Here is a 27,947-nt window from a genome sequence, read left to right on the forward strand (position 1 = left end):
TTTCAGCTTGATTGTGATGAAAGCTTCAAGCTTATTGGAACCACTCTTGAGTCTGCTTCCTGGAAAAACCAGTACTGATGCCATGTGAGAAGTCTTGGTCGTGACCCCAGTGGGGCTTGAACCCATGACCCCTGGTTTGAGCAGCCGACACCTTATCCTTACACCTTATTGACTTCTTGCCTATACGGCTATGCAGTGGGGGAGACATGCGCTTTTCTACAAAAGCTGTGATCTAGTAAATTAACTATTTTGTGTCGGCAAGACTACAAACTGACATAAGAGCTCTTGGTCCAGTATTGTACCTTATATAATTTAACAGATATTTACAGAGTTACTATGATGCAATCTTTTAACTCCGTATACTCTAATTTTTATGAAAATAGTAAATTTTGTTTGATGCAGATACTTTTCGCCTATTTATATACTTAAGAGTCATTTTTACACGTTGTGTTACTTTTAATATTGATCTGAATAAACAGGCGTTTGGAGAAAAAAGTTGCTCTGTGCTTTGACCTAATAATAATCATAACGATAAATAGAAAGTAAAGGTAAGTGCTAAAAGGCAAAGAAATATGTAAACCTTATATTAACATATGTAAAAGCAAACAATTTTTTACTTTATAGCCGTAAATTTACATATACAACGAAATTTTGATCAGTGTCATTAGACGCTTATTAAGCTCGATTGACCCTCCTTATAGGCTGAACACCACTAAATCCAGCTGTTCTTTATTTCATATAAAATCTACTTACTTCATAACGGTTTTTCGACATTTTCTAGCATATCAGATTTTCAGAGACTTATATTCCCATAAAGAACTAGATCGCTACTTTAGAAAAACAAAAAGAAAAGGGGATGTTAACTTTTATATAAGAAAACTACAGTTCGTTAAATACAACCCGCTGAATTTACTACTTTTCGCTTCTTTCAATTTCTCTTTACTGGTCATTAAATTCTTACGCCGCCATTTTTACCTAGCATGCGATAGGAACATGCCGATTTCAATAGAATGTAAAGTGATACATACTGAAACGCGGTAGAGTAAAAGTAAGCACGTTGCTGCCGAGAAAATGCACTAGGAAAGGAAAAAAGATCAGTACTATTTATATTGGGCTACTTGTGACTAGACCAGCGGAGGCTTACATTCTATTTGGTAGTGATCAGCCTATAAGAGAAAATTTTTATTTAGTCTTTCCATGAATTTGCATTCATTCTCAAGGTACACCTGTTTTACAATGATTCTGCTTAGTTTTGGTGCAAAATATTGAGAAAATCTAGAGAAATGACAATTCATTACAGGCCACCCCCATCCTCAAAATTACGCGAAATTTAGCCCTGTGCAAGCAGTTATTCATTTTTTTTACCTTATTCGTGGAGTTTTCATTTAAAATTCATTTAATCGTTACGATGTTTGTCATTTTCATTCAGAAACATGCTAATTTCAATAATATACAGACAATTGAAGTGCAAAAATGCGAGAAAAGACATCTACTAGGTTCTAAAACGAACCAAAATAGAATCACCTGGTCGAAAATTCGATCTAAATTCCAGAAACACAAGAAATTTAACAGTTTTCAGTCATTTGTTACCGTTTTACATCATAAAAAATAGATTAATTGCATTTCCAATCATTTTCGAGGAGTTTCAGAAAATACCATGTATTGCCCATTATAGGCTGAACACCACTAAATCCAGCTGTTCTTTATTTCATATAAAATCTACTTACTTCATAACGGTTTTTCGACATTTTCTAGCATATCAGATTTTCAGAGACTTATATTCCCATAAAGAACTAGATCGCTACTTTAGAAAAACAAAAAGAAAAGGGGATGTTAACTTTTATATAAGAAAACTACAGTTCGTTAAATACAACCCGCTGAATTTACTACTTTTCGCTTCTTTCAATTTCTCTTTACTGGTCATTAAATTCTTACGCCGCCATTTTTACCTAGCATGCGATAGGAACATGCCGATTTCAATAGAATGTAAAGTGATACATACTGAAACGCGGTAGAGTAAAAGTAAGCACGTTGCTGCCGAGAAAATGCACTAGGAAAGGAAAAAAGATCAGTACTATTTATATTGGGCTACTTGTGACTAGACCAGCGGAGGCTTACATTCTATTTGGTAGTGATCAGCCTTATATTTATGATTTTGTTTACTTCTTTTAAAAAAATACTACAACGAATAAGGCAAGAGAACCTCCATCCCAAATTTTTTAGAAGTGTCTAGTGGTATGGATCCATACTAGTCCAAATAATTGTACTCGAGAGTTGAATATCGTTACATTATTTTGACTTGTCGATATCCGCCTCCGAGTACAAACCAGAAAAGGTGAAGAATGTGGTAGCACTGTCCTCTTCTTTGCGTAAGTAACACCCAATGGAATCCGTTGGGCGGGAATTATGTTATAATAATGCAACGGATAAAAAAAAGAAATACATACATAGAAAGCCTGTAATTTTTCCTTTTCAATGATGTATATATTACCGAGATTTCTTGAGAAAAATTCAAACTATGGCAGTTAAAAAATTGCCAAGGTTTAACAGGAGTGTACTACATATTGGAAAATGGCCGATCACTGGTAAATACATTACTAAACGAAGCGTTTTCATTGGTCACGCCTTCGACCGCCATTACATGAAGACATTGAAACGTTAGAGGTTTAAATTTTTTACAACAGAAATTCTTGACAAATATGTCCTGTTCTTATGTTTTTTATTTACTATTTATGATTTAAAACAACAGGTAAGCAGTTAGGGCTAAAGAAAAATCGTGACTACTGATAAATTGTAATTTCAATTGACCACAGTTTCCAACACAGTTTTGATTGTTTCTGGTTGAGACCTCTAGGTAGACAACGTAAAATATCAAAATGTAAAATCGGTCTGCCCGAGGTCTCATTATTTAGACTAGGATCCATACCTCTAGAATCTGATTCTAGAGGTGCAGTAGCCTTACTCATTCGGCTTATCAGATGACTTATTTTATGATCTGATATTTTATAGTTGTCATCCCTCTAAGCCTTACTCATATCTGGATTTTACTGTTAGGAAAACGAAAACATTAAAAATCCAAAAAAGTCATGATATACAATGCTTTATGGTATAGTGGATTTTAGGGTGCATCTACATTGTTACAACCAACAGTCGATTTTCGATTATGACTGGTCGGTGCTGTCAGAGACAGTTGTTAGAGAAATTTAGTATATTACAGTATTAAAAGTAAAAGATAAAAGGACAGTATGCTACAGTTAAAATAGGACAGAATGGAAAATTACATAGTGACCACCAGCCGCCAGCCCATATACATGTGGTCTCCCGCGCGGGAGGGTCAAAATCCCGATTTTTTCACCTTGCCATCCGTCTCCCGACCAAAACCATATTTCTCCTGCTTTTCAAAAAAAGAAAAGAAAAAAATCGGTACTGTAGATTACGACTTGGTTGATAATACCGAGGAGTGCCAAACATGTTTACACAGTAAATCAAAGTGTCACCGACTGTTGTGTATTATACATGTTTGATACACATGTAGCTGGAGGAAAGAGTTGTTTTTCATAGGTGAATTACTAATTGTTCGTTTTGATAAGGGATTAGACAAGCAGGGCCTTTTCCACCTGTCTCACAGGCCGAATATCTGCTCATTCTCAATGCCTAATTTAAGCTCCATTTTTTACCAGTTTGAAGCAGAAAACTCCAAGTCATAAGAAATAATTCCAAACTGAAATGAATTTTGATTATTCAAAGAAAAAGTTTGCTCGGTAAATTAATAAAATCACATGAATAATTGTTGGAAAAACCAACCCACTGCTATTTTTAGAACAGGAGTGTTATTTCCCCTTATGGAGTTACGCCATTTTCTTCCAATGTTTACCAAATTAATTTGCTACTAAATCAGACTTATTTCATTGAAAATTGGATGAAAACACACACTCATTTATTTGATAACATCAGTCTACATTATTTTGGTAAGGGAAAATACATGTTGATGCATACGGTATCTGTTTTCTATTTTTCATGTCAAAATCATCAGTATTTTTATACGAAAGTGGGTGGGGTAAGGAATTTACATAATTTATGAGTTGTGTTCAGACCAATATAGAGCTTAATTTTTATGCCCCCCGAAGGGAGGCATATAGTTTTTGAACCGTCTGTCGGTCTGTCAGTCTGTCCGCAATTTTCGTGTCCGGTCCATATCTTTGTCATCGATTGATGGATTTTCAAATAACTTGGCATGAATGTGTACCACAGTAAGACGACATGTCGCGCGCAAGACCCAGGTCCGTAGCTCAAAGGTCAAGGTCACACTTAGACATTAAAGGATAGTGCATTGATGGGCGTGTCCGGTCCATATCTTTGTCATCGATGGATGGATTTTCAAATAACTTGGCATGAATGTGTACCAGAGTAAGACGACGTGTCGCGCGCAAGACCCAGGTCCGTAGCTCAAAGGTCAAGGTCACACTTAGACATTAAAGGATAGTGCATTGATGGGCGTGTCCGGTCCATATCTTTGTCATCGATGGATGGATTTTCAAATAACTTGGCATGAATGTGTACCAGAGTAAGACGACGTGTCGCGCGCAAGACCCAGGTCCGTAGCTCAAAGGTCAAGGTCACACTTAGACATTAAAGGATAGTGCATTGATGGGCGTGTCCGGTCCATATCTTTGTCATCGAAGGATGGATTTTCAAATAACTTGGCATGAATGTGTACCAGAGTAAGACGACGTGTTGCGCGCAAGACCCAGGTCCGTAGCTCAAAGGTCAAGGTCACACTTAGACATTAAAGGATAGTGCATTGATGGGCGTGTCCGGTCCATATCTTTGTCATCGAAGGATGGATTTTCAAATAACTTGGCATGAATGTGTACCACAGTAAGACGACGTGTCACGCGCAAGACCCAGGTCCGTAGCTCAAAGGTCAAGGTCACACTTAGACATTAAAGGATAGTGCATTGATGGGCGTGTCCGGTCCATATCTTTGTCATTCATGCATGGATTTTAAAATAACTACGCATGAATGTGTGACACAGTAAGACGACATGTCGCGCGCAAGACCCATCTCCGTAGGTCAAAGGTCCTAAATTCTAACATCGGCCATAACTATTCATTCAAAGTGCCATCGGGGGCATGTGTCATCCTATGGAGACAGCTCTTGTTTTTTAAGTCCTCGAGTAGAATAATGTTAATGCATGTTCACCTTCATTTCAGACCTAAATTGAGACTTTGTTTCTACAAATTTAATCTGTTAAGAAAGTTTAAAGTTAGAACAAGAGGGAGCTTCTGTAAGATAGAATGCTCGACTTTTCTCAGTGATTGACTCTGAATTAAAGCTTTGCCAGTAGAAGGGACAATTAAAGCTTTGCTAGTAAAAGGGGCATAATAGTCAATAGCTTTGAATGTAATAGAGATATTAGACATTAAAACTTTAACAAACAAAAAAATGAAGTTAAAAGTGGCATAACTCTGTCAAAATTCAGATCAAGAGTTATGAGGATTGTTTCTTCTGGTGTGGACTTATGTACAATATTGTGTGGCCAAAAATGTTGGATTTTGCCTCTAAGTTATGTGTCCGCGCGCTTAATTTATGTCGATAAAAAAACTCCAGTTTTGAGATGCCAACTCCAGCTGAAAAACGGCAAACCTCCAGTTTTGGGATTCTGAACTTATCACATGTATGCGCCAGCCTCTCTGTAAAGAAACTGAGGCTGGGGCTAGCTTTGACTGATGTGGGGAGAGAGTTCCAGAGACGGATGGTTCAAGGGAAATAAGAATTAGCAAAGTATTGGGTGCTGGAATAAGGGATCAAGTAGTTCAGATTTCTAATGGGGGTCAGGTAACCTTGGTCAATTGCAACGGTCTGGGTATAGAGGATAGGTTGATAAATGTTATCACAGACGCTTGGTTAGAGGTTACTTAAACCTCTGAATGGTCATAATTATGATGAAATATTTGACTAAGCAAGCATATAGACCGAAAATGCCCAGAAAGTAACAAAATAATGGGTTTTAACGACAGCCCGCAGATTAGACTAGCTTAAAATAATGGGTTTTACCAACAGCTTGCAGATCAGACTAGCTTAGCCCGCAGATCAGACTAGCCAAAGAAGTATAAAATACACAGAATGGCAACTGGCTGTAATCTTGTGTGATCTTGTGTCAGAGCGTGAATCTGCGTTATCTTAGTCACAAGAGACATCGGCGAGCATGGAGTTGCAATTTGTACCTTTAAAACTACATTTAAAATACATGTTAGCTTCTAAAACAATATTAGTTTAATGTGAAATAATCTTAAGACACAAAATACACGTATCTTACCATCAAAGGAAACACGTCACTTCCGGTAAACAAGATCTCATTCAGTTGTCACGTTTTTTGGCGAGGTTTGCTCTATATGCCTTTAAAGTTGCCAATCTATTTATTTTTATAGCTCTTTGGACTAGCTTAGATAAGCTAGTCCGATCTGCGGCCTGTCAGTAAAACCCATTTTTTTGTTACTTTCTGGGCATTTTCGGTCTATATGCATGCTACGTCAAATATTTCATCATAATTATGACCATTCAGAGGTTTAAGTAACCTCTAACCAAGCGTCTGTGTATGCATGTAGAAACTTCCAATGGGTTGAATTTAAGTCATAATTTTAAATAAGAGACTTAATTAAATCTTCGAAAATATGATGTGACAGGTGCAAGGAGATATCTACCCTGACACCGGTTTCAATAAACAACAGACTGTCGATAACACAAAATTGCAGAAACAGAACACAAAATACACATTCATAAATGTCAGCAAGGCAAGTTTATGCTTTATTGTCAACATTATTCATAATCAGAGATGTAATCATTTATACAAGTACTGTGTACATGTACCAGAAAACGTTCCCTGTGGATTTTCATTGGGGATTTCCTAACAGAAATAAACAGAATAAGTTTGGACGTGACTTTTGGAGTAGACGACCCCTATAGCTTTTGGGGTCACTCCATCAAAGGTCAAGGTCACAGGGGCCTGAACATGGAAAACCATATACGATCCATAACTTTAGAATCACTTGACCCTGAATGTTGAAACTTGATAGGGTGATTGGACATGCAGAGTAGATGACCCCTATTTCCTATCAGTAACTTGTGAACCTTTTGACCTAGAACCTTTAAACTCATAGGGTGATAGGATTACAGAGTAGATGACCCCTATTGTTTTAAGCTCACCTGTCATATAGTGACAAGGTGAGCTTTTGTGATCACCCTTCGTCCGTCGTCAGTCCGTCTGTCTCATGCGTCTGTGCGGCAACAATTTCTTGTCTGCACTATAGTGGTTTCATTTATGATTTTATTTTAAGCAAACTTGCACACAACTTGTATCACCATGAAATCTCGGTTCCTTTCTTGAACTGGCCAGATCCCATTACAGGTTCCAGAGTTATGGCCCCTGAAAGGGCCAAAATTAGCTATTTTGACCTTGTCTGCACAATAGCAGCTTTATTTATAATTTGATTTTTACCAAACTGGCACACAACTTGTATCACTATAAGATCTCGGTTCCTTTCTTGAACTGATCAGATTCCATTATGGGTTCCAGAGTTATGGCCCCTGAAAGGGCCAGAATTAGCTATTCTGAGCTTGTCTGCACAATAGCAGCTTCATTTATGATTTTATTTTAACCAAACTTGCACACAACTTGTAACACCATATGATCTTGCTTCCTTTCTTGAACTGGCCAGATTCCGTTATAGGTTCCAGAGTGATGGCCCCTGAAAGGGCCAGAATTAGCTATTTTGACCTTGTCTGCACAATAGCAGCTTCATTTATGATTTGAATTTAATCAGACTTGCACAAAACTTGTGTCACCATAAGATCTCGGTTCCTTTCTTGAACCGGCCAGATCCCATAATGGATTCCAGAGTTATGGCCCCTGAAAGGGCCAAAATTAGCTATTTTGACCTTGTCTGCACCATAGCAGCTTCATTTATGATTTGATTTTAACCAAACTTGCACAAAACTTGTATCACCACAAGATCTTGGTTCCTTTCTTGAACTGGCCAGATTCCGTTATGGGTTCCGTAGTTATGGCCCCTTAAAGGTCCAAAATTGGCTATTTTGGCTTTTGCAGCCATATAGAGACTTCATTTATGGTTTTATTTGATACAGACTTCCAAAATATCTTCAACAACAATAAATCTTGGATTCCATGACAAATCAGATCCATTCATAGGTTCCAGAGTTATTTTATATCTGATTACCACCCCTGATTGTAATCAAAATGGATTTAGATCAGTAATTACTTACGGGACTTATTTGAAATTTCATTATTGTCATTAGTTGGACTGAGCCAATCAGGGTAGATAACTATGGACTGATTTTATGTCAAATTACCTCCCTTTATTTCAAATTAAAATGGGTATATCTCTGTAACTAACGAAGATACTGATCTGAAATTTCATTTGTCAACAGATTTATTTGGCAGATCCTTTTTTTGTTAACTTACAATCATTTTTTTTTTTAATTACTTCCCTTTTACGTTACTATAAATAGCTTGTTTTTAGTAACTTTTTTATTATTGGCCGTAGGGAAAAACCGAGACCACTTTTCTGTGGTACAACATGGATGGTACCTCCAAGTTTTAGGTGTATTTTGACATATCTGTACCTTGTAAGAATTTTTTTTCTTTTTGGTTTAATTTCTTTCCTTTGTTGTTCCTGTCCTTTGGACTTAGATATTTTTTCTGAGGACCTTCTTGTCCTCAAGTGCAATGATAACAGGTGAGCGATATAGGGCCATCATGGCCCTCTTGTTTGGTCACTCCATCAAAAGTCAAGGTCACAGGGGCTATCTGTCTGTCACACTTCATTTTCGATACATAACTGGAGAACCATTTGACCTACAGCCTTCAAACTTCATGAGGTGATAGGGCTTACAGAGAAGATGACCCCTATTATTTTTGTGGTTACTAGATCAAAGGTCAGTGTCACAGGGGCCTGAACATGGAAAACCGTTTCTGATTAATAACTTCAGAACCACTTGACCCAAAATGTTGAAACTTCATAGGGTGATTAAACATGGAGAGTAGATGACCCCTATTGCTTTTTGGGTCACTTGATTAAAAGTCAAGGTCACAGGGACCAGAACATGAAAAATGGTTTCCGATCAATAACTTTAGAACTATTTTACCTAGAACCTCTAAATTTCATAGGATTTAGTTTATACATAATTTATTTTAGGCCGATTGTGAAGCAAGTTCTACAACTTGTATTTATCACTCTTGACACCTCATTCCTGATGGAATCCATCACCAGGAGGGTATGAGAGAAGAGGCCAGTTTCCCTTTTATTGCTGAGCGCCAAGCAAGGGAGCTACTGGTACCATTTTTCACGTCTTTGGTATGACGCGCTCAGGGATCGAACCCACGACCTCCTGCACTCGAAGTGGACGCTCTACCACTAGGCTATCAAGGCGGAGCAGAAGAAGCTGAATATTGGCCTGTTGTTATATAAGGTAAAAAGCTGGTGATGAAACAAATGATTGAGTAGAATCAAATAATGAGCACTAAGACTGGCAGGTCATCGACAGTCAATGTTCGAGAGCTTGACTCAGAGCAGCTTCTGATAAATTTGGTTTGTGAATTTCTTTCACACTTTCTGTGTCTAGAACATTAATTGCTATGTTCAGTTAATACCCATTCCCACATAAAATCCTACTTATTGTCACATAGATACACCTTGCTTACCTGAAGGAAAATGATTTTTTTCTGCTGTGCCTATTCTAAAGTCTGATGAAAACAGTACGTACCGGAATCCTTTTGAAGACTATAGAGCGTCGAGCTAATGCAGTCATAATGTGGTACCGTAAAGGAATGGGACAGATTTTTAGAGTTGCAAACTATTATTATGTCTCCCACCACACGGTGGTGTGGGAGACATATTGATTTACTCTTGTCTGTGTGTCTGTCACAATTCTTGTCCGCACTCTAAAGTCGAACATTTATCATCCGATCTTCACCAAACTTGAACAAAATATGTTTGCTAATAAGTCCTCGGCCAAGTTCGATAACAAGTCAGATCGGCCCAGGCACTTTGAAATTATGGCCCTTGAAACTTGATTTTAATAATCAAAGCACTGAAAGTCTGATAAGGCAGTTGAGGTTTTGGTGCATGGTTGATTCATATACTACTATTCAGATTATTAGGCAGTTGTGGGAGACATGCACTTTTCTCAAAAGCAGGTCTAATTCAACTTCTGATTTCCATTTTTAAGATACTTTGGCTTTTTATCAGCTCTGTTATCATTGAATTTATTGTATTTTTGGTCAAAATTGCACTCGTCCTGCAGGGGGAGTACTACAACAAATTCCATTCGCATGGAGCCTATTTCTGTTATTATTATACTGTTTGAAATATTGAGTAAGACATGAATCGTATTATTAACGGCTAAAAGCAATTTCTGTTCAATAACAGTCAACAACATAGCAGGCAATGATTAGGAAGAGAGTATATGTGTTTGACAAATGGCTTTTAGTGTTGATTCTCCTGAAAATGTAGGATTTTGCAGACCATATATTTGCTTTTCAGTAAGGACTGCAAATTAGGCTAACCATGTTAATATCTCAAAGTATATGGTTCTTGTACATGCAACAACCTTACCTATATAAATAAGTATTTTGTTGGTTTTTGTTTATTTTAGATTAAGAAATGGGTTTAGCAGCTTCAAGGCAAGAGGCATTTTGGGAAGCATGCGGTTTTGGTCATGTTCAGAGGGCAAGACATTTCCTAGAGGAAGGAGATATAGATGTTAACTGGGTCTCCTACACTGTAAGAAACAATTTTAATATAAAGCATTCAGTCTTAATATTTCTAGGTTTTTTAATTTGACTTTAAGGAGAATAGTTATAGGAATTCAACTCAACAGGATGTCGACATCGCTGTCACCATTGGCATTACACATTAGTTAAAGTTTTGTGTGCAAATTCGATATTGCGGTAATAACTACAAGTATTGGACTGAAACTTCACACAGTGCTTCCAAGTTATCAACTTTACTGAAGTAACCAAGTAAGATAACTCTTGATTGAATTTAAAACAAATGATGGCCCTTCTTTTAACTTAGAAAATTTGGTAGGAGTTTTGCATGCAACTGTCAAGCTGTATTTCAGGAACAGCTGCATGTATTGGATAAAAACTTCACACTGTTTCCTAGTCATCCGACCTAATGAAATAAATAACTTAGATATCACTTTATCAGATTTATTGTAAAATACTGGACTTTTTATACTTGGAAAATTCTGTTAAAGTTATGTGTGCAAATAACTGTCAAGCTGTAGCTCAGTAACAATTAAAATTTCACACAAGGCATCCTTTTCATCAAATGTACTTACATATAAGAGATAGAGAATTCTTTATTGAAATTTATTCCAATTATGGTCCTTTTTTGACTTAGAAAATGTAGTTGAAGTTTCGCATGCAAGTTGTTTTCTATACTATATAATTAAATTTTGATTTGTGCATGTAGTAGATTGTAATAAAAATAATTCATTTACATAGGTCTTGCCAAGTTATGGCCCTTGTGCAACTTAGGAGTTCCAAATAGTCAAGCAAGCTGTCTTTTCAATGTCTTCTGTTATACAATATTTTTGTCTTGTTTCAGAATGACTGCTGTCCAATACATGTAGCATCACAGGGAAAGCCAGACATTGTCCAGCTGTTACTGCAGCACAAGTGTAATGTTAATGTCAGAGACAATGTAGGTACTCATGCTTTTCAACAAAAACAAAAGAATGTCTTAAATATGTAAAAACTTGCATAGTCTGCTCATATACCGTATGTCATGGTGCAGTCTATTTACAAATAACAGTCACTACACAGTCTGTTCATATATCAGTATATGAAAGGTGATACAGTCATAATTTGTTACACTTATGACTAAGAGAGCAAAGTTCAGGCCAAGGTCCAATTCTGAATATGTTTTTATCACAACTGTTGTGGAAATATATGTCTGTTTGTGTGTGTGTATGAGCTTATTTATAGCCAACATCGGTAACCCATAACCCAGAAGACTGTAAGTAATGTTAGTGGGAGGATAGTGCAAGATACAGAAGACGCTCCAATTTCAAAAGCTTCCCTGGTTCTTTAGAGTGCCAGGTGTAAAGCACTCATACACGGGACTTTTATCCCAGTGTTGGTAATTTTTAGAGGAGCGGAGGCTCGAACTCACGACCCCTGGTTTCGTAGTCAGACGGTGTTACAACTTGACAGTGTGGAATAGAAAACCGAATTCTAGTAAGGTCTTTTATCCATGCTGTCTCGAAGGTTGGGGAAACACTTGCCTTACTCAGGCAGACGTGTTAGATCATTTTTCTTGCCTATCATAAATATTATTATCACATTTTTAAAGAAGTTGTAAATTAAAAATTGCTGATACGGTATTATGTCAGTATTGACATATATAGCTTATCTTTTCCCTTGGCAAATGATAAAGCAATCTCCTACCTGAAAAACCTTGTCTTTCCCTACTAGGTAGGCAAGAAGTTTAATGCAAACAAAGAGCTGCATTGTATATTAAGCCTCCATTTCATGTCTGTATTCATTCATGAAAGGGAAGCATGAGTTTTTGCACAACAGTAAATTTCAAGATCTCCATGACTATTTTGATAAGAAACTTTATTTGGTTACACATGTATGTCTTTTGATCAATGATTTTGTAATGTTACCTCGGTGTTTATTGTAATGTTACAGCGGGAGAATCTGCCCCTTCACCATGCTGCAATGAAAGGGCATGCAGATATTGTACAGACTCTTTTAGACGCTGGATCAGAGATAAATGCTCAAGAAAAGGTTAGTCTATACTTACAGTGATTCATTAGCAGTTTTGTGGTAATTTTTGTTTCTGACATCGGAACTACTTTTTTCTAGCATTTTTGGCTAGTTCCATAATGAGACATTTACATAAATTTGAAATTGTGCCATAACTCAGCAAAATGATGACAGAAAAAGTGTCTTCAAAAGCTTTGCTTTACTCAGTTTTTAATTTGACTATTTTTAGCTCACCTGTCACATAGTGACAAGGTGAGCTTTTGTGATCACGCATCGTCCGTGCGTCCGTCCGTGCGTTCGTCCGTAAACTTTTGCTTGTGACCACTCTAGAGGTCACATTTTTTGTGGGATCTTTATGAAAGTTGGTCAGAATGTTCATCTTGATGATATCTAGGTCAAGTTCGAAACTGGGTCACGTGCCATCAAAAACTAGGTCAGTAGGTCTAAAAATAGAAAAACCTTGTGACCTCTCTAGAGGCCATATATTTCATAAGATCTTCATGAAAATTGGTCAGAACGTTCACCTTGATGATATCTAGGTCAAGTTCGAAACTGGGTCACATGGGGTCAAAAACTAGGTCAGTAGGTCTAAAAATAGAAAAACCTTGTGACCTCTCTAGAGGCCATATTTTTCATGAGATCCTCATGAATATTGGTCAGAATGTTCACCTTGATGATATCTAGGTCAAGTTCGAAACTGGGTCACGTGGGGTCAAAAACTAGGTCATTAGGTCTAAAAATAGAAAAACCTTGTGACCACTCTAGAGGCCATATTTCTCAATGGATCTTCATGAAAATTGGTCAGAATGTTCACCTTGATGATATCTAGGTCAAGTTCGAAACTGGGTCATGTGGGGTCAAAAACTAGGTCAGTAGGTCTAAAAATAGAAAAACCTTGTGACCTCTCTAGAGGCCATATTTCTCAATAGATCTTCATGAAAATTGATCAGAATGTTCACCTTGATGATATCTAGGTCAAGTTCGAAACTGGGTCATGTGCGGTCAAAAACTAGGTCAGTAGGTCTAAAAATAGAAAAACCTTGTGACCTCTCTAGAGGCCATATTTTTCAATGGATCTTCATGAAAATTGGTCAGAATGTTTACCTTGATGATATCTAGGTCCTGTTCAAAACTGGGTCACATGCGGTCAAAAACTAGGTCAGTAGGTCTAAAAATAGAAAAACCTTGTGACCTCTCTAGAGGCCATATTTTTCATGAGATCTTCATGAATATTGGTCAGAATGTTCACCTTGATGATATCTAGGTCAAGTTCGAAACTGGGTCACATTGGGTCAAAACGTAGGTCAGTAGGTCTAAAAATAGAAAAACCTTGTGACCTCTCTAGAGGCCATATTTCTCAATGGATCTTCATGAAAATTGGTGAGAATGTTCAGCTTGATGATATCTAGGGAAGTTCGTAACTGGGTCATGTGCGGTCAAAAACTAGGTCAGTAGGTCGAAAAATATAAAAATCTTGTGACCTCTCTAGAGGCCATATTTTTCACGAGATCTTAATGAAAATTGGTGAGAATGTTCACCTTGATGATATCTAGGTCAAGTTTAAAAGTGGGTCATGTGCCTTCAAAAACGAGGTCATTAGGTCAAATAATAGAAAAACCTTGTGACCTCTCTAGAGGCCATATTTTTGAATGGATCTTCATGAAAATTGGTCAGAATTTTTTATCTTGATGATATCTAGGTCACATGTGCTCAAAAACTAGGTCACTATGTCAAATAATAGAAATAACAACGTCATACTCAGTTCAGCACTGGGTCATGTGGGGATAGGTGAGCGATTCAGGAGCATCATGGTCCTCTTGTTTCAAATATGGGAGCTTTAATTTCATTTTCCACATCTGCATTACAAGTTTTACATATAAACAGGATTTTCAAAAACTAGCTGGTTAAATGCTGTCAGTGTCAAAGATTACACATGTTTTATGCATCATCAGTTGACATCACAGGTCAAGTTACTTAACTGTTAGTCTAGCTTTTATTTTATCAAAATTATGCACCATTTTTAAATAGAAATTTTGTGAATGTATCGCATGTAAGCAGGTTTCTCGGAAACAAAATGACAGAATGCTTTCAGATTCATCACAAGTTTTTCGCATCATCAGGTAATCTCACAGAGCAGGTTTCATAACTCAGACTTACATTTTGTCAAAATTTTGCCACTTTTTTAACAGAAATTTAATGAAAGTTTTTCATGTAAGCAGGTCATGCTGTTCACTTTCAAAGCCTATTGCAATTAGAGAAACCGTTTGTGAACAGCATGGATCCTGACCAGACTGTGCGTATGTGCAGGCTGGTTTGGATCCATGCTGGTCACAAATGCAATATGTTGGTTTTCTCATGGTGTGGCTCAAATATAGAAAAAGTTTATAACAATAAGAAAGTTAAGCACCCTCTAAGGTTAAGGTAGTTCTGCATGTTTGATTAATTGGAAATGACAGCATAACATCTATCTGGAAAAACTGGAATAAAATGCCTGGAATTCATTATACAGGAAGAATAAATGTTGCTGGAAATCTATTATATCCCATGTGTTAAATGTTAAAAAGGCAGCACCGCTATCTTAGTTGTGGTTAATTTTGACAGTAGGTAGGTTCTGGAGTAAAATAATTCTAAAAAAAAATGTCTATTGAATAGTGATTATAGCAATGTAAAGATTATAATTTATATTTGTAAAATTGTTCAAAATTAAGCACACAGACCTATACATTATATATGGCCATTTGATTGAAAAAAGGTAAATCTACAACTATGAAAAATTCTATTAAAGTCTACATTGTGGAGTTTTTTCTATACATGAAAATGTCATCAAAATTGCAATTTTCTCGTAAACGTCCAAGAAGAAAATTGATCAGAGGGAAGTGACGTTTACAATCAAACTGATATAGTGTTGAAAAATGTTATACCGGTATTGACTCTAAATGATCAGTTTGTTTTCTTGTGCTAGTTCTATTTGATTTTAATAACTTTAGAAAGTACCTGATCTTGCCATAAAGTTGATTAATATTCATACAAGTAAATGATCTGCACTTGCTCATAAAACTTTCAATTGAACAGAATGGATGGACAGCACTACATAATGCAGCATACTGGTGTCATCCAGAGGTGGTTCGTGTCCTCTTGAAAAATGGCTGTGATGTCCATATACAGAACAAGGTATCATATTATGTTAATTATAGTTTCATCTTGTTTGTCTGTGCGTTCGGGTTTAACATCTTTTTCAACAATTTTTCTGTCATATAAACGACAGTGTCTACCTGTAGCAGTGAGCACAATGGCCAACTTTATAGTGCTGCCTCACTGGAATATCACGCCATAGACATGTGACATGATATCCCACCCAGTCACATTATAATGACACCGGGCTAACCAGTCCTAGCACTACCTCTTTATGCTGAGCGCCAAGCAAGAAAGATACTAGTACCATTATTTACGTCTTTGGTATGATGCGGCCAGGGATCAAATCCAAGACTCCCACACTCGAAGCGGGCGCTCTACCACTAGGTTACCGAGGCTGTTTCATCTTGTTTGATTTAGTTATAGTATTTAAGCTTTTATGTGCCTGAAATGTATTGTAGTCATAAACTTAGCTCAGTAGGGAGGGTTCTGATGTAGAGATCGCAAGGAGTAGTATATTTTCTGTGACAATTTTTTAAAGACTTTGTGACTGAAATCTTGTCTCCACCACCTTGAATTAATGTGGAGAAGTTGGCAGTTGCTTTTGGGAACAGGTAAGTTCTGGTATAGAAACCAGGAACACTAGTTAGGTTAACTGTCTGCCACTACATTACTGAAATTATGTTGAAAAACTATGCTTAACCAAAACAAATGACCATCAAATGAAATTATCTCATACTTTCTCAAACCTTAGCCCTACATTAACTCTGCAGTTACTGATCTGTAAGTATTTCTACATATCGTTTAATATACTGGATGGTGAAGAGTACAGACAAACAATGCAGGGTTTTAAGAAAATGTTTTGTTAAAAGAGTAATGTAGAAATTTCCATCTAAGGCTATTAAGGTTAATTAATAATGTCTTCAAGCATTGCAATTGACACGTGCAGTGTTTAAGCATTGTACCAATTTAAAATTTCAAATTATGCTTTTATTGAATATGAATAACAATTCTACATTTCGTTCTCTCTTTAGATGGCACATTTTTACATTCATAGATAAAAAGTTTGATAATACGACTATTGAAAAATATTTTTTCTGTACAGGATGAGCGTACAGCATTACATGAATGTGCACGGTCTCAGCAGACAGATGACCAGAAGTTGGGTGAAATAGCTCAGATATTGGTTGATGCTGGATGTGATATAAATAGCAAGAGCAGTGATTGGGGCGAGGTAACTTTTGTTTTATCTTCCATAGAAATAGTTACCAAAATATTTACCTTAGAAACTATTCTTTTGCTAAGAAATATTTGCCATATCATATGGTCCATACATAGATTTTGAATTAAGACTGAGCTTAGAAATTTTACTTTAACAAGTTTTAGATGTTTTCTCTTTGTTAAAAATGTACATGTATAGAATGATTCATGAGTTGTATAAATCTGGTGTTTCATTTTCTTGCATCCACAAAAGTCTGTGTTTATTGTGTTTTCTTTTAGCCCTCAGGACCACCAGATATTACCACCAGATATTACATTCATATCCAGTAAACTGTTGTAAAAATTTGAATTCATGAATGAAAATGTTTGAATTTTAAATATGTCTTAAATTGAAGAAAACGTCTTGAATGATTTAGAGTATTTTATAGTGAGCCTAACCTGTTTCAGGCTGACTTGACTGGTTTGATGTATGCATCATTTCACAACCATCCTGATGTAGCCAGTGTTCTTATCGAGGCAGGCTGTCAACTCAACTCTGTTGGAACTGTAAGTTTTTTATTAGCTCACCAGTGCACATGTTCTAAATTGTCAAAAGTGATAGATAAGTTAAAACAACAAAGAAATGAATAATTTCCTTTGCAAGTCCTGAATTGTTAGATATTAATGAAAATCTGTAAAAAGATCCTTTGGAAGCAAAGAATGCAACCAAGCAGAATAATAGCAGACTCGGTTTAATTGAGGTAAAAAGGTAAAGCCCCTTTTCAGATGAGTGGCATAAGCCCATTTAGGCCTCTTGTTATTACTATGTTTAAATCTTAAGAAACTATGTGATACTGTTAATTAGAAAATATGAAAGGGCCCTCTGCAGATCAGTAATATGTAATAAAGCTAACTTTGAATTAGTTGCTTCTGTCACTGTGGGTTCATTAACCAGCTTGATTGTATGATATATTAATGTGAAGAAGCCTTCCAGCTGTTGTACAAATAGATGGATCTACTCGGATGTATGCTTGTGCAAGAAACAATTTCATTACAGGCATTTAATTTTTCTTTCACAATTAAAATTTGGAAAGTTTGCTGAATGATACATGTATGACTTAAAACCAAGAGACAATAAGAATCAGAAAATATAGAATTATCAAATTATATTGCTTTATCAAACAAAAAGTCCAAATTAAAAAATTGTATTTGTACAGATGGCATTGAAAATATCAGTGATTTAATAGTTAGATTCTGTGTAATGTATATTGCAGACTTTTTGGAGTGCCCTTCACTGGGCTGCAGACCGGGGAAATGACGAGCTGGTCTATATACTTCTTGATGCAGGAATTGATCCCACCATCAGAGATATGGTTTGTAAACAGTTTCTTGTTATTGAAGGAAAAAAATTGGTATTGGCACTTGATTTTATGAAAAAGTCTACAAAAAGGAACTTGGCAGCAAGATCACTTCAACACCAGCTCACATATAGTGGGAGAGACGTATTGTTTAAAGCTGCTGTCGGTCTGTCAATCAGTATGTCAATAAGTTTGTCCACGCAAAGTATCCCCTTTGTCAACTTAGCAAATTTTGGTTAAGAATTTGTATGTAAGCTGATATCTCAGTACCCACTAATGGCAATGAATGAAATGTCCACTCTGATGACCTGACATGCATTGAATGAGTTCCAGCTCTGTTTTGGATTTTTAAAAAAGTTATTCCCCTTTTTCCACTGTCGTATACATTTTCCTTAAGATCCCAAGTGGGTAGATATACATTTGATCTAGATTCATTCCGTAAACACCATAAAAGTGGGCAGATATACCCGTAGAAGTGAGCGGACTAACGGTACTGAAATTAAAAAGAATCTGCCCACATTTATGGGTGAAAATATATATTATTGTCCTACATTTTGTACGTCCAGGTGTAATTTTAACAATAGTACACCCTATTATTGATAAATAAGGTATTCTTAAAAGTATACTGGACCCTAACTAACAATGTAATCTTTAAGAATTTGCACATTGAATTGATGTGTGTTTTGTCTCTACATATTTTATTTGAATTCCTGTAATTTCAAAAAAAAAATCTGTAATTTCAAAACAATTTATGTAGTTTCAAAACAGTTTCATGCCACAAATCTTTACTTGCTCCTCTTTGCAGAGGGGAGAAACTGCTGCAGACAGGGCACAGACTGACGAGATTCGACAGTTTATAGCAACAGCAATAGATATACAGAAAGAACTAAACAGAGTTAAACAACCAGTCATTAGGCCAGCTAGACAACTGTGTAAACCTGAAGAACCATTTAAACCAAAATGTGATGCCAATTTTAAGGTAACCCTTTTTAAAAAAAGTATTTATACATCAAACTTAACTATGCAGACTTCATGCTGACATGTACTTTTTTCAGAAGTTGTCACATACTGCAGACTTTCCATGTTTCTGATGTTTCTGTTGGAATATCAGATTATGTGAGGAAGTACATTTTGAACAGCAGTCGATCTAACCGCCTCACAGACTTTTTTTTTAATTTCATCATTTCAGAGTGTTTTTGTATGTTTGAAATCATGGAATAATTTATGGAGTTTCAGATTACTCTGTCTGAAAGTATAGCAAGCAAACTTACTCTCAGTAGCGCAGAGTTGCAAGTTTGATCCAGTGGTGAGGTTGTAAGTTCTCCATGATGACTTGATAAAAGACTTTGCACCTGAAGCCATTTGAACCGCGCCATGAGGAAACCAACATAGTGCATTTGCGACCAGCATGGATCCAGACCAGCCTGTCTTGTCAGGATCCATGCTGTTCGCTTTCAAAGCCTATTGCAATTAGAGAAACCGTTCGCAAACAGCGTGGATCCTGACCATGGATCCATGCTGGTTGCAAATGCACCATGTTGGTTTTCTCATGGCGTGGCTCATTTTGTCCTTCATCTCTGATTCATGTGGAGAAGTTGGAATTTACGTTCAGAGAGCATGATAGTACTGGTACAGATTTCAGGACACTGAAAAGTAGATAAATCTTTTAAGTTAAATCTCCTTATAAACTGCTGGCTCCATTATGAAATTCTCCTCCTCTGATTTTGCAAGCAAGTTTTCAAAGTAATTATGCAGAAATGATTTGTTTTATGACTTTCTATCAAAATTGTTGACAAAAAATAGAATAAAGTACATGTATTTATATTTATTTATTGCAGTCACAGTCCTTCTTGCCAAAAGATTGGAAGCCTTCAAGTTCTATCAATGTGAAAAATCTGATAATTGAAAAGAAATCACGACTTGCTGCTATGACTTCACAAAAATACAGGAATGAACTGGCTAAGAGAACTGGTACTGATGTTATTAAGGACAAAGATGTAAAGAAATCTGGTGAAGAGGTTAAGCTTGAAGAACAGTCCAAGGAAAGTTCAGATATTGAAGAAGGTGCAAAAGATTTAGACTCTATTGAAGACACAAAAAACATTGTTTGTAGTGATGGAAGTATCCAAGTTGAAACAGAATCAAATGAAGTTAACTTGTACATAGATGGCAACATTGTTCCACCTCCAGAGGATCCAGCTGAAAGCAGTGGGCTACCAGAAGAAAGCTTCGATGTCAAGATATGTGATACTGAAGGACAGCCTGAAAATAATGAAGTTATAGATGACATTGGAGACTCTGACAAGATTAGCAGTGAACTTGATGAGGAGGAAACAACTGAAGTTTGTGCAAGTGAAAATAAAGAGGGCATTGGTTCCCAGAATGAATCAAAGAATGAAGCTTTAACACTTAATTCTGAAACTGATGAAATCAATACTGCTCTTACAGTGGAAAAGGGGGATAATGCCAAATTTAAGGACAATATAGATACTAATAGAGAGTCAGACTCTCATGGGAATGTTGGTAATAGTGAAATGAGTGAAATTAATACAGCAGAAGGAACTGAAGATAATATCACACCGGAAAGTCACAATATATCCCATGACAGTTGATGAAATCTTACAATAATAAAAGAAAACTAAATTGCTTTTGCGTTTATTATAAGCCAATACTTTTGTGTAACAAAGAATGAAAGAGGAAGAAAAAAGATTTATTACAAGTGGAAATATATGCATAAAGTATTCTAAAGGTGATAAATAAAGTTTGCTTTTATTGAGTAGCTTAAATGTTCAGCTAAGATTATATTTTCACTTTAATGTTTTCTTTTTTGTATCAAATGGATATGAGAGTCATAAGCATGTTTGATGTGTCTGTCTGGCTGCAACTGAAGGCTGTGGATCTATCATTTAGAATTCAATTTTTAGCACGACTATTCGAAGGGGAGCTATCCTACTCGCCCCGGCATCAGCGTCGCACAAATGTTGAAGTTTGCGTACCGCCCCAAATATTTTCAAAGTCCATTGAGATATTGCTTTCATATTTTGCATACTTGTTTACCATCATGACCCCAGTCTGTAAACAGGAGCAGACAACTCTATCAAGCATTTTGACAGAATTATGGCCCCTTTTCGACTTAGAATATGCTTATTGTATTATTGTAATGTTAAAGTTCGCGTACCACCCCAAATATTTTCAAAGTTCATTGAGATATTGCTTTCATATTTTGCATACTTGTTTACCATCATGACCCCAGTCTGTAAAAAGGAGCGGACAACTGTATCAAGCATTTTGACTGAATTATGGCCCCTTTTTGACTTAGAATATGCTTATTGTAATGTTAAAGTTTTACTCATAGCTTATATTACACTATCAAGCACTGAGAATAGTCGAGCGTGCTGTCCACTGACAGCTCTTGTTGTTTATCTAGGTTATCTAATTAATCAAAATGTTATCTCATTTGAGGAAATACCAAATATTTCAGGGTAAAAATTAAACATTCATACAACAAAAAGTATTTCTCTGAATGTTGACAGTATTAACTGTTTCACTAAAGCAATGTGCTACCTGTTTTTATTACAAAAATTAGCAGGAATTTTCATGTACACATTTGAAGTAATTGAGAAACTGTTTGGATAAAGAAATCAGCCAGTTCCATTTAAGACTAGCATATCATCACATCACTTTGTAATGGAAAAAATATCGCGGTATCTCTAATGGTAAAAGCTGGCCGGTTCTGAGTTTAAAATAGACCAATAAAGGCAGTATTTTACTCTAGAAATAGTACAAATATTTGTTATCGACATTGGCATTGAAAATTAGGTATAATGATATAACTTATCAAGCAAAGTCTGAATTGTTTTGTAACATATAATTTATTATGTAATTGACCTTTGAATGGATTAGGCATTATTCCAAAGTTCTTATTTAGCTTGACTATATGAAGTATGGAGAGCTGTCCTACTCGACCCGGCATCGGCGTCCGTGTCTGCACTTTGGTTAAAGTTTTGCTGCACTTTCACTTTATCTCTGTAATTACTTCATGGATTTGTTTCAAACTTAAAATAGTTATTCCTCATCACCCTTTTAACATATGGCACAAGGTCCATAACTCTCATGCCAATATTTCATAAATTATCTCCCCATTTTACTTAGAATTTCAGGTTAAAGTTTTCATGTACTTTCACTCTTATCTCAGTTATTACTAAATAGATTTGATTCAAACTTAAAATAGTTATTCAACACCATCACTCGCATCATATGACTCAAGAGCCATAACTCTTGCACCAATATTTGATGAATTATCTCCCCTTTTTACTTAAAATTTCAGCCCGCCCGCTTAGCTCAGTAGGTAAGAGCGTTAGTCTACGGATCGCGGGGTCGCGAGTTCGATCCTGGGACGGGGCGCATGTTCTCTGTGACTATTTGATAAATGACATTGTGTCTGAAATCATTAGTCCTCCACCTCTGATTCATGTGGGGAAGTTGGCAGTTACTTGCGGAGAACAGGTTTGTACTGGTACAGAATCCAGGAACACTGGTTAGGTTAACTGCCCGCCGTTACATGACTGAAATACTGTTGAAAAACGGCGTTAAACCCAAAACAAACAAAAAAAAAATTACTTAGAATTTCAGGTTAAAGTTTTGATGCACTTTCACTGTATCTCAGTTATTACTAAGTGGATTTGATTCAAACTTCAAATAGCTGTTCCACCTTATCACCCACATCATATGACACAAGGTCCATAACTCTGGTACCAATATTTCATGCATTATGCCCCTCTTTTACTTAGACTTTCAGGTTAATTGTGATGCATTTTCACTATATCTCAGTTATTACTAAATGGATTTGATTCAAACTTGAAGTTGTTATTCCACATCTCCCACATCATCACCCACATCATATGACACAAGGTGCAAAAATCGCTCTTGCACCAATATTTCATGAATTATCCCCCTTTTTGCTTAGAATTATACTTATTTAATGTTCTTTACCTCTCTTATTACTTAATACTTTTGACACAGACTCAAGCTATTATCCAATATGTTCATTCTTATTGGAGTCATTAAACACTCAAGTGACAGCTCCAGCTTCCTCAGATTTGCCCAGTTTCACTATCCAGCATCAAAATAGTCGAGCTTGCTGTCTCCTGTGACAGCTCTTGTTTGTATTTTGTCATCTTCTATTTCATTCTGATATATTGACATTCAAAGGAGATAGTTTTTGTTTTATCATCTTAAAATCTTCTGCATATTTGGTGCAAAATTTCAATAAATAATTAAAAGCAAATGTTTGTAATGCCATGTGGAAGTGTAATATGACTTCAAGATAGCCATTTTTAATAGTCAAAATGAATAAGACAGCTATTTTTCAGGATTTATTGTTAATATTGTTTCAAAAGTCCATTATGCATTACTTTATACATTACTCACTTCAGTGAACTCTTATATAGGATACATTTCAGGAAATACAGTGCAGATGAAAGCACTGCTTTTTTGCAGCCATTTTTGTTTTTAGATTGGTGCAGTGAGTGCATATCTATAATGATCAGGTGGTCCCCAGTACATAGAACAGACGTCTGATTAAACTTGCCTTTATTGGATTGTGACAAGATAATGTAATGTTATCTGATATGCAAGCATCTCATTTTAGATAGTATTCAAGGTATTAAATCAAGCTTTATACTTGTACTGAATTGAAACGTGTTATTGATCGAGTACAGGAAATGGAATACTCATCATTATACAGTCTGAAGGAACTACATGTAAATTATCTTGTATAAAATAAGGATATTTGAATGATTAGAATGTTTGCTTTTCATTTTATGCGTATCAGCATATTCATTTATAATCTGATGTAAATATTTGGTTTTATATGCATGAGATATTTTACCAGCAGTTTCAATTAGATAGATTCAGTCCAATTGAATCGACTGGAAAATTTTGACTTTTTTTATACAGTTCTGTTAACCTAAACTTGTAACCCACATATATCATGTTATATCTCTTACGTTGCATAACTTGTAAACTGAGATACAGTCTAAAGTTAAATATTTACTAATCTCATATAAATAATAGCTTTGATTTATAATTTACCACAAAATATGTTAGCTTGTGATTGATGTTTTGCAACAGACATGTCAGTTTGCTTTCAAACACTTTCAGTCATAAAGAGTTGCAGCTGCAGCTTTCAGACTTAATGCAATGATTAAGTACTTCTAGTGGAAGATACCGGTCCTATTGATTCTGGTGTTAGTGGCTGAAAGGTCAAGGTCACAGAGACCTGACTTAATTTCTGGAAATGCTCTTTAGTCAGACATATAATTGTTAAATGTTTCATACTTTACATGACTTAGCACATCATAAGGGGGATCCTTACTGTTTTTAGCTCACCTGTCACATAGTGACAAGGTGAGCTTTTGTGATCACCCTTCGTCCGTCGTCAGTCCGTCCGTGCGTCCGTCAACAATTTCTTGTCTGCACGATAGTGGTTTCATTTATGATTTTATTTTAACCAAACTTGCACACAACTTGTATCACCATAAGATCTCGGTTCCTTTCTTGAACTGGCCAGATCCCATTATGGGTTCCAGAGTTATGGGCCTGAAAGGGCCAAAATTAGCTATTTTGACCTTGTCTGCACAATAGCAGCTTTATTTATGATTTGATTTTTACCAAACTTGCACACAACTTGTATCACCATAAAGTCTTGGTTCCTTTCTTGAACTGGCCAGATTCCATCATGGGTTCCAGAGTTATGGCCCCTGAAAGGGTCAGAATTAGCTATTTTGACCTTGTCTGCACAATAGCAGCTTCATTTATGATTTGAATTTAATTAAACTTGCACAAAACTTGTGTCACCATAAGATCTTGGTTCCTTTCTTGAACTTGCCAGATCCCATTATGGGTTCCAGAGTTATGGCCCCTGAAAGGGCCAAAATTAGCTATTTTGACCTTGTCTGCATAGTAGCAGCTTCATTTATGAGTTGATTTTAACCAAACTTACACACAACTTGTATCACCACAAGTTCTTGGTTCCTTTCTTCAACTGGCCAAATTACATCATGGGTTCCAGAGTTATGGCCCCTTAAAGGTCCAAAATTGGCTATTTTTGCTTTTGCAGCCATATAGAGACTTCAATTATGGTTTTATTTGATACAAACTTCCAAAGTATCTTCAACAACAATAAATCTTGGATTCCATGACAAATCAGATCCAATCGTAGGTTCCAGAGTTATTTTATATCTGATTACCTCCCCTGATTGTAATCAAAATGGATTTATATCAGTAAGTACTTATAGGACTTATTTGAAATTTCATTATTGTTATTAGTTGGACTGAGACAATCAAGGTAGATAACTATGGACTGATTTTATATCAAATTACCTCCCTTTATTTCAAATTAAGATGGGTATATCTTCGTAACTTATGAAGATACTGATCTGAAATTTCATTTATGTCAACAGATTTATTTGGCAGATCCTTCTTTTGTTCACTTACAATATTTTTTTTTTTTTAATTACTTCCCTTTTACGTTACTATAAATAGCTTATTTTTAGTAACTTTTATATTATTGGCCGTAGGGAAAACCCGAGACCACTTTTCTGTGGTACAACATGGATGGTACCTCCAATTTTTAGGTGTATTTTGACATATCTATACCTTGTAAGAATTTTTTTCTTTTTGGCTAAATTTCTTCCCTTTGTTGTTCCTGTATTTTTTCTGAGGACCTTCTTGTTCTCAAGTGCAATGATAACAGGTGAGCGATATAGGGCCATCATGGCCCTCTTGTTAAAGCATTGTCCCATTCTGCTTGCGAATTGGCATATTATACAGAGCTCTTGTTCAAAATCTTAATATCAATTTTAGCATCAACGTCGGCATTTAGATTTGTTAAGTTTTGTATGTAGGCTGGTATCTCGTTACCATTTGTGGAAATTGATTGAAATCCCACACACTTGTTCATCATGGTGCAGTGCCCATGTTCCATCACTCCTTGCTTTTTGATAGAGTTGTGCCTCATTTAAGATAGACTGTTTGGAGAAGAGTAAGAGCTATTTTACTCGTCTGGGTGTTGGCATTGTTGTCAGCATCTCATCTTGGTTAAAGTTTAGTGGACAGCTTACTATCTCAGTAATCAATGCATGTAATGAATTGAAACTTTACACAAGCCTTCCCAAGTCATTGGAATTTTATTCAAATTAATGCCCATTTTAGACTTAGTAAATCTGGTTGAAGTTTTGCAATTAAGTTGTTAACATTGCCATAGTGAAATTTAAATGTGTTATGTATTGTAATGAAATAACTCATTTATATAACTCTTGCCAAGTTATTGCCCATATTTGACATAGAAGAAGTAGAAGAGTCAAGCCTGGTGCCTTATGGATAGCTCTTGTTTGACTAAGCAATTTTGTGTGTGTGTGTGTGTGTGTGTGTAATCTGTTTTGGCCTGAAGCACCATAAGAGAGGAAAATTCAATGATTCAGAATTGTTGCCAGTTTGTTCTTGTTTATATCTATGTTTTCATGATTATAACTTTATAATGTCAAGGCTTTTAATTGAGCCGCACCATGAGAAAACCAACATAGTGCATTTGCGATCAGCATGGATCCAGACTAGGCTTTGAAAGCGAATAGCATGGATCCTGACCAGACTGCACGGATGTGCAGGCTGGTCTGGATCCATGCTGTTTGCAAATGCACTATGTTGGTTTTCTTATGGTGCAGCTCAAATAATCGAAACATTGCTGTCCTCCAGCAACACTTGCTGTTTAAGACACTATTTCTGTTTTAATTAATTTCAGTTTTGAAATATTTATTCTGTTTGCATCTGAACTTTAAGTCTGGTGTCAGATTTGAATGTTAAGATACGTTTTATATTATTTTTATGATAAGTGCAATATGAAATAAACATATATAATAAATGATATAATTATGTGAAAATACTTTCCTGATAAATAAACATCAGTAGAGGTATTTTTGTACATAGGTTTTGTGTGACATTTTCTGCTTTCTATGAGCTATACAGTGAAATCATGAATTTCCATGGGGAGTTTATGGTTTAGTCAATCTAAGAAATTCAACACCAATGAAGTAGTAAAATTTCCATTCATTTTTTGTTAAAAGATCAAAATTCACCAATTTGTATCTGAATAAAACAGCCATTTTGACCAAAATCACAAAATTCCATTCACATGAAATTAAAGATTTTACAATACTTAAACTTTATAGTTGAGATTTGCAGCTGAGAAATTTCCACATGAACAGGTAGAAATTGTAACTTGGCACAAATATAACTCAAACAAATTGTGAAATTTCTCCAAAATCACAATGTGTCTATGTAATAAAACAGGTTGCCATAATGTCATGTGTTTGTGTCTTTATGTCATATTCAGAATGTAAATGAAAATGGGCCTAGTACTGTACCATGGATTTAACCTGCATATATAATCATGGTAAAA

General features: G+C 35.9%; 1 protein-coding gene across 2 annotated transcripts; it reads left to right on the forward strand.

Moving 5' to 3' along the window:
• Nucleotides 1-466: 466 nt before the first annotated feature.
• Nucleotides 467-27,848, forward strand: LOC123528976 (ankyrin repeat and sterile alpha motif domain-containing protein 1B-like). 2 transcript variants are annotated; one of them, XM_053521494.1, is made up of 11 exons: nucleotides 470-548; nucleotides 9,217-9,490; nucleotides 10,676-10,803; nucleotides 11,635-11,730; nucleotides 12,723-12,821; nucleotides 15,873-15,971; nucleotides 17,038-17,166; nucleotides 17,601-17,699; nucleotides 18,407-18,505; nucleotides 19,296-19,469; nucleotides 20,329-27,848. In XM_053521494.1, the coding sequence occupies exons 3-11, from the start codon at nucleotides 10,684-10,686 to the stop codon at nucleotides 21,100-21,102; spliced, it is 1,689 nt and encodes a 562-aa protein (XP_053377469.1). In that variant the 5' UTR covers nucleotides 470-548; nucleotides 9,217-9,490; nucleotides 10,676-10,683; the 3' UTR covers nucleotides 21,103-27,848. The 2 variants fall into 2 exon arrangements, with proteins under 2 accessions (XP_045165033.2, XP_053377469.1); XM_045309098.2 differs by lacking the exon at nucleotides 9,217-9,490 and having other exon boundaries at nucleotides 467-548.
• Nucleotides 27,849-27,947: the final 99 nt, after the last annotated feature.

The sequence above is a fragment of the Mercenaria mercenaria genome, chromosome 13 (genome assembly GCF_021730395.1).
Source record: "Mercenaria mercenaria strain notata chromosome 13, MADL_Memer_1, whole genome shotgun sequence".
Lineage (NCBI taxonomy): Eukaryota > Metazoa > Mollusca > Bivalvia > Venerida > Veneridae > Mercenaria > Mercenaria mercenaria.

Excerpts from the sequence above, each read along its gene's own strand:
- LOC123528976 (XM_045309098.2), top strand. The coding sequence starts at position 10,684 with ATGGGTTTAGCAGCTTCAAGGCAAGAGGCATTTTGGGAAGCATGCGGT. Across the intron at positions 17,167-17,600 it reads AGAGCAGTGATTGGGGCGAG|GCTGACTTGACTGGTTTGAT; the intron begins GTAACTTTTGTT and ends AACCTGTTTCAG. Across the intron at positions 18,506-19,295 it reads ATCCCACCATCAGAGATATG|AGGGGAGAAACTGCTGCAGA; the intron begins GTTTGTAAACAG and ends TCCTCTTTGCAG.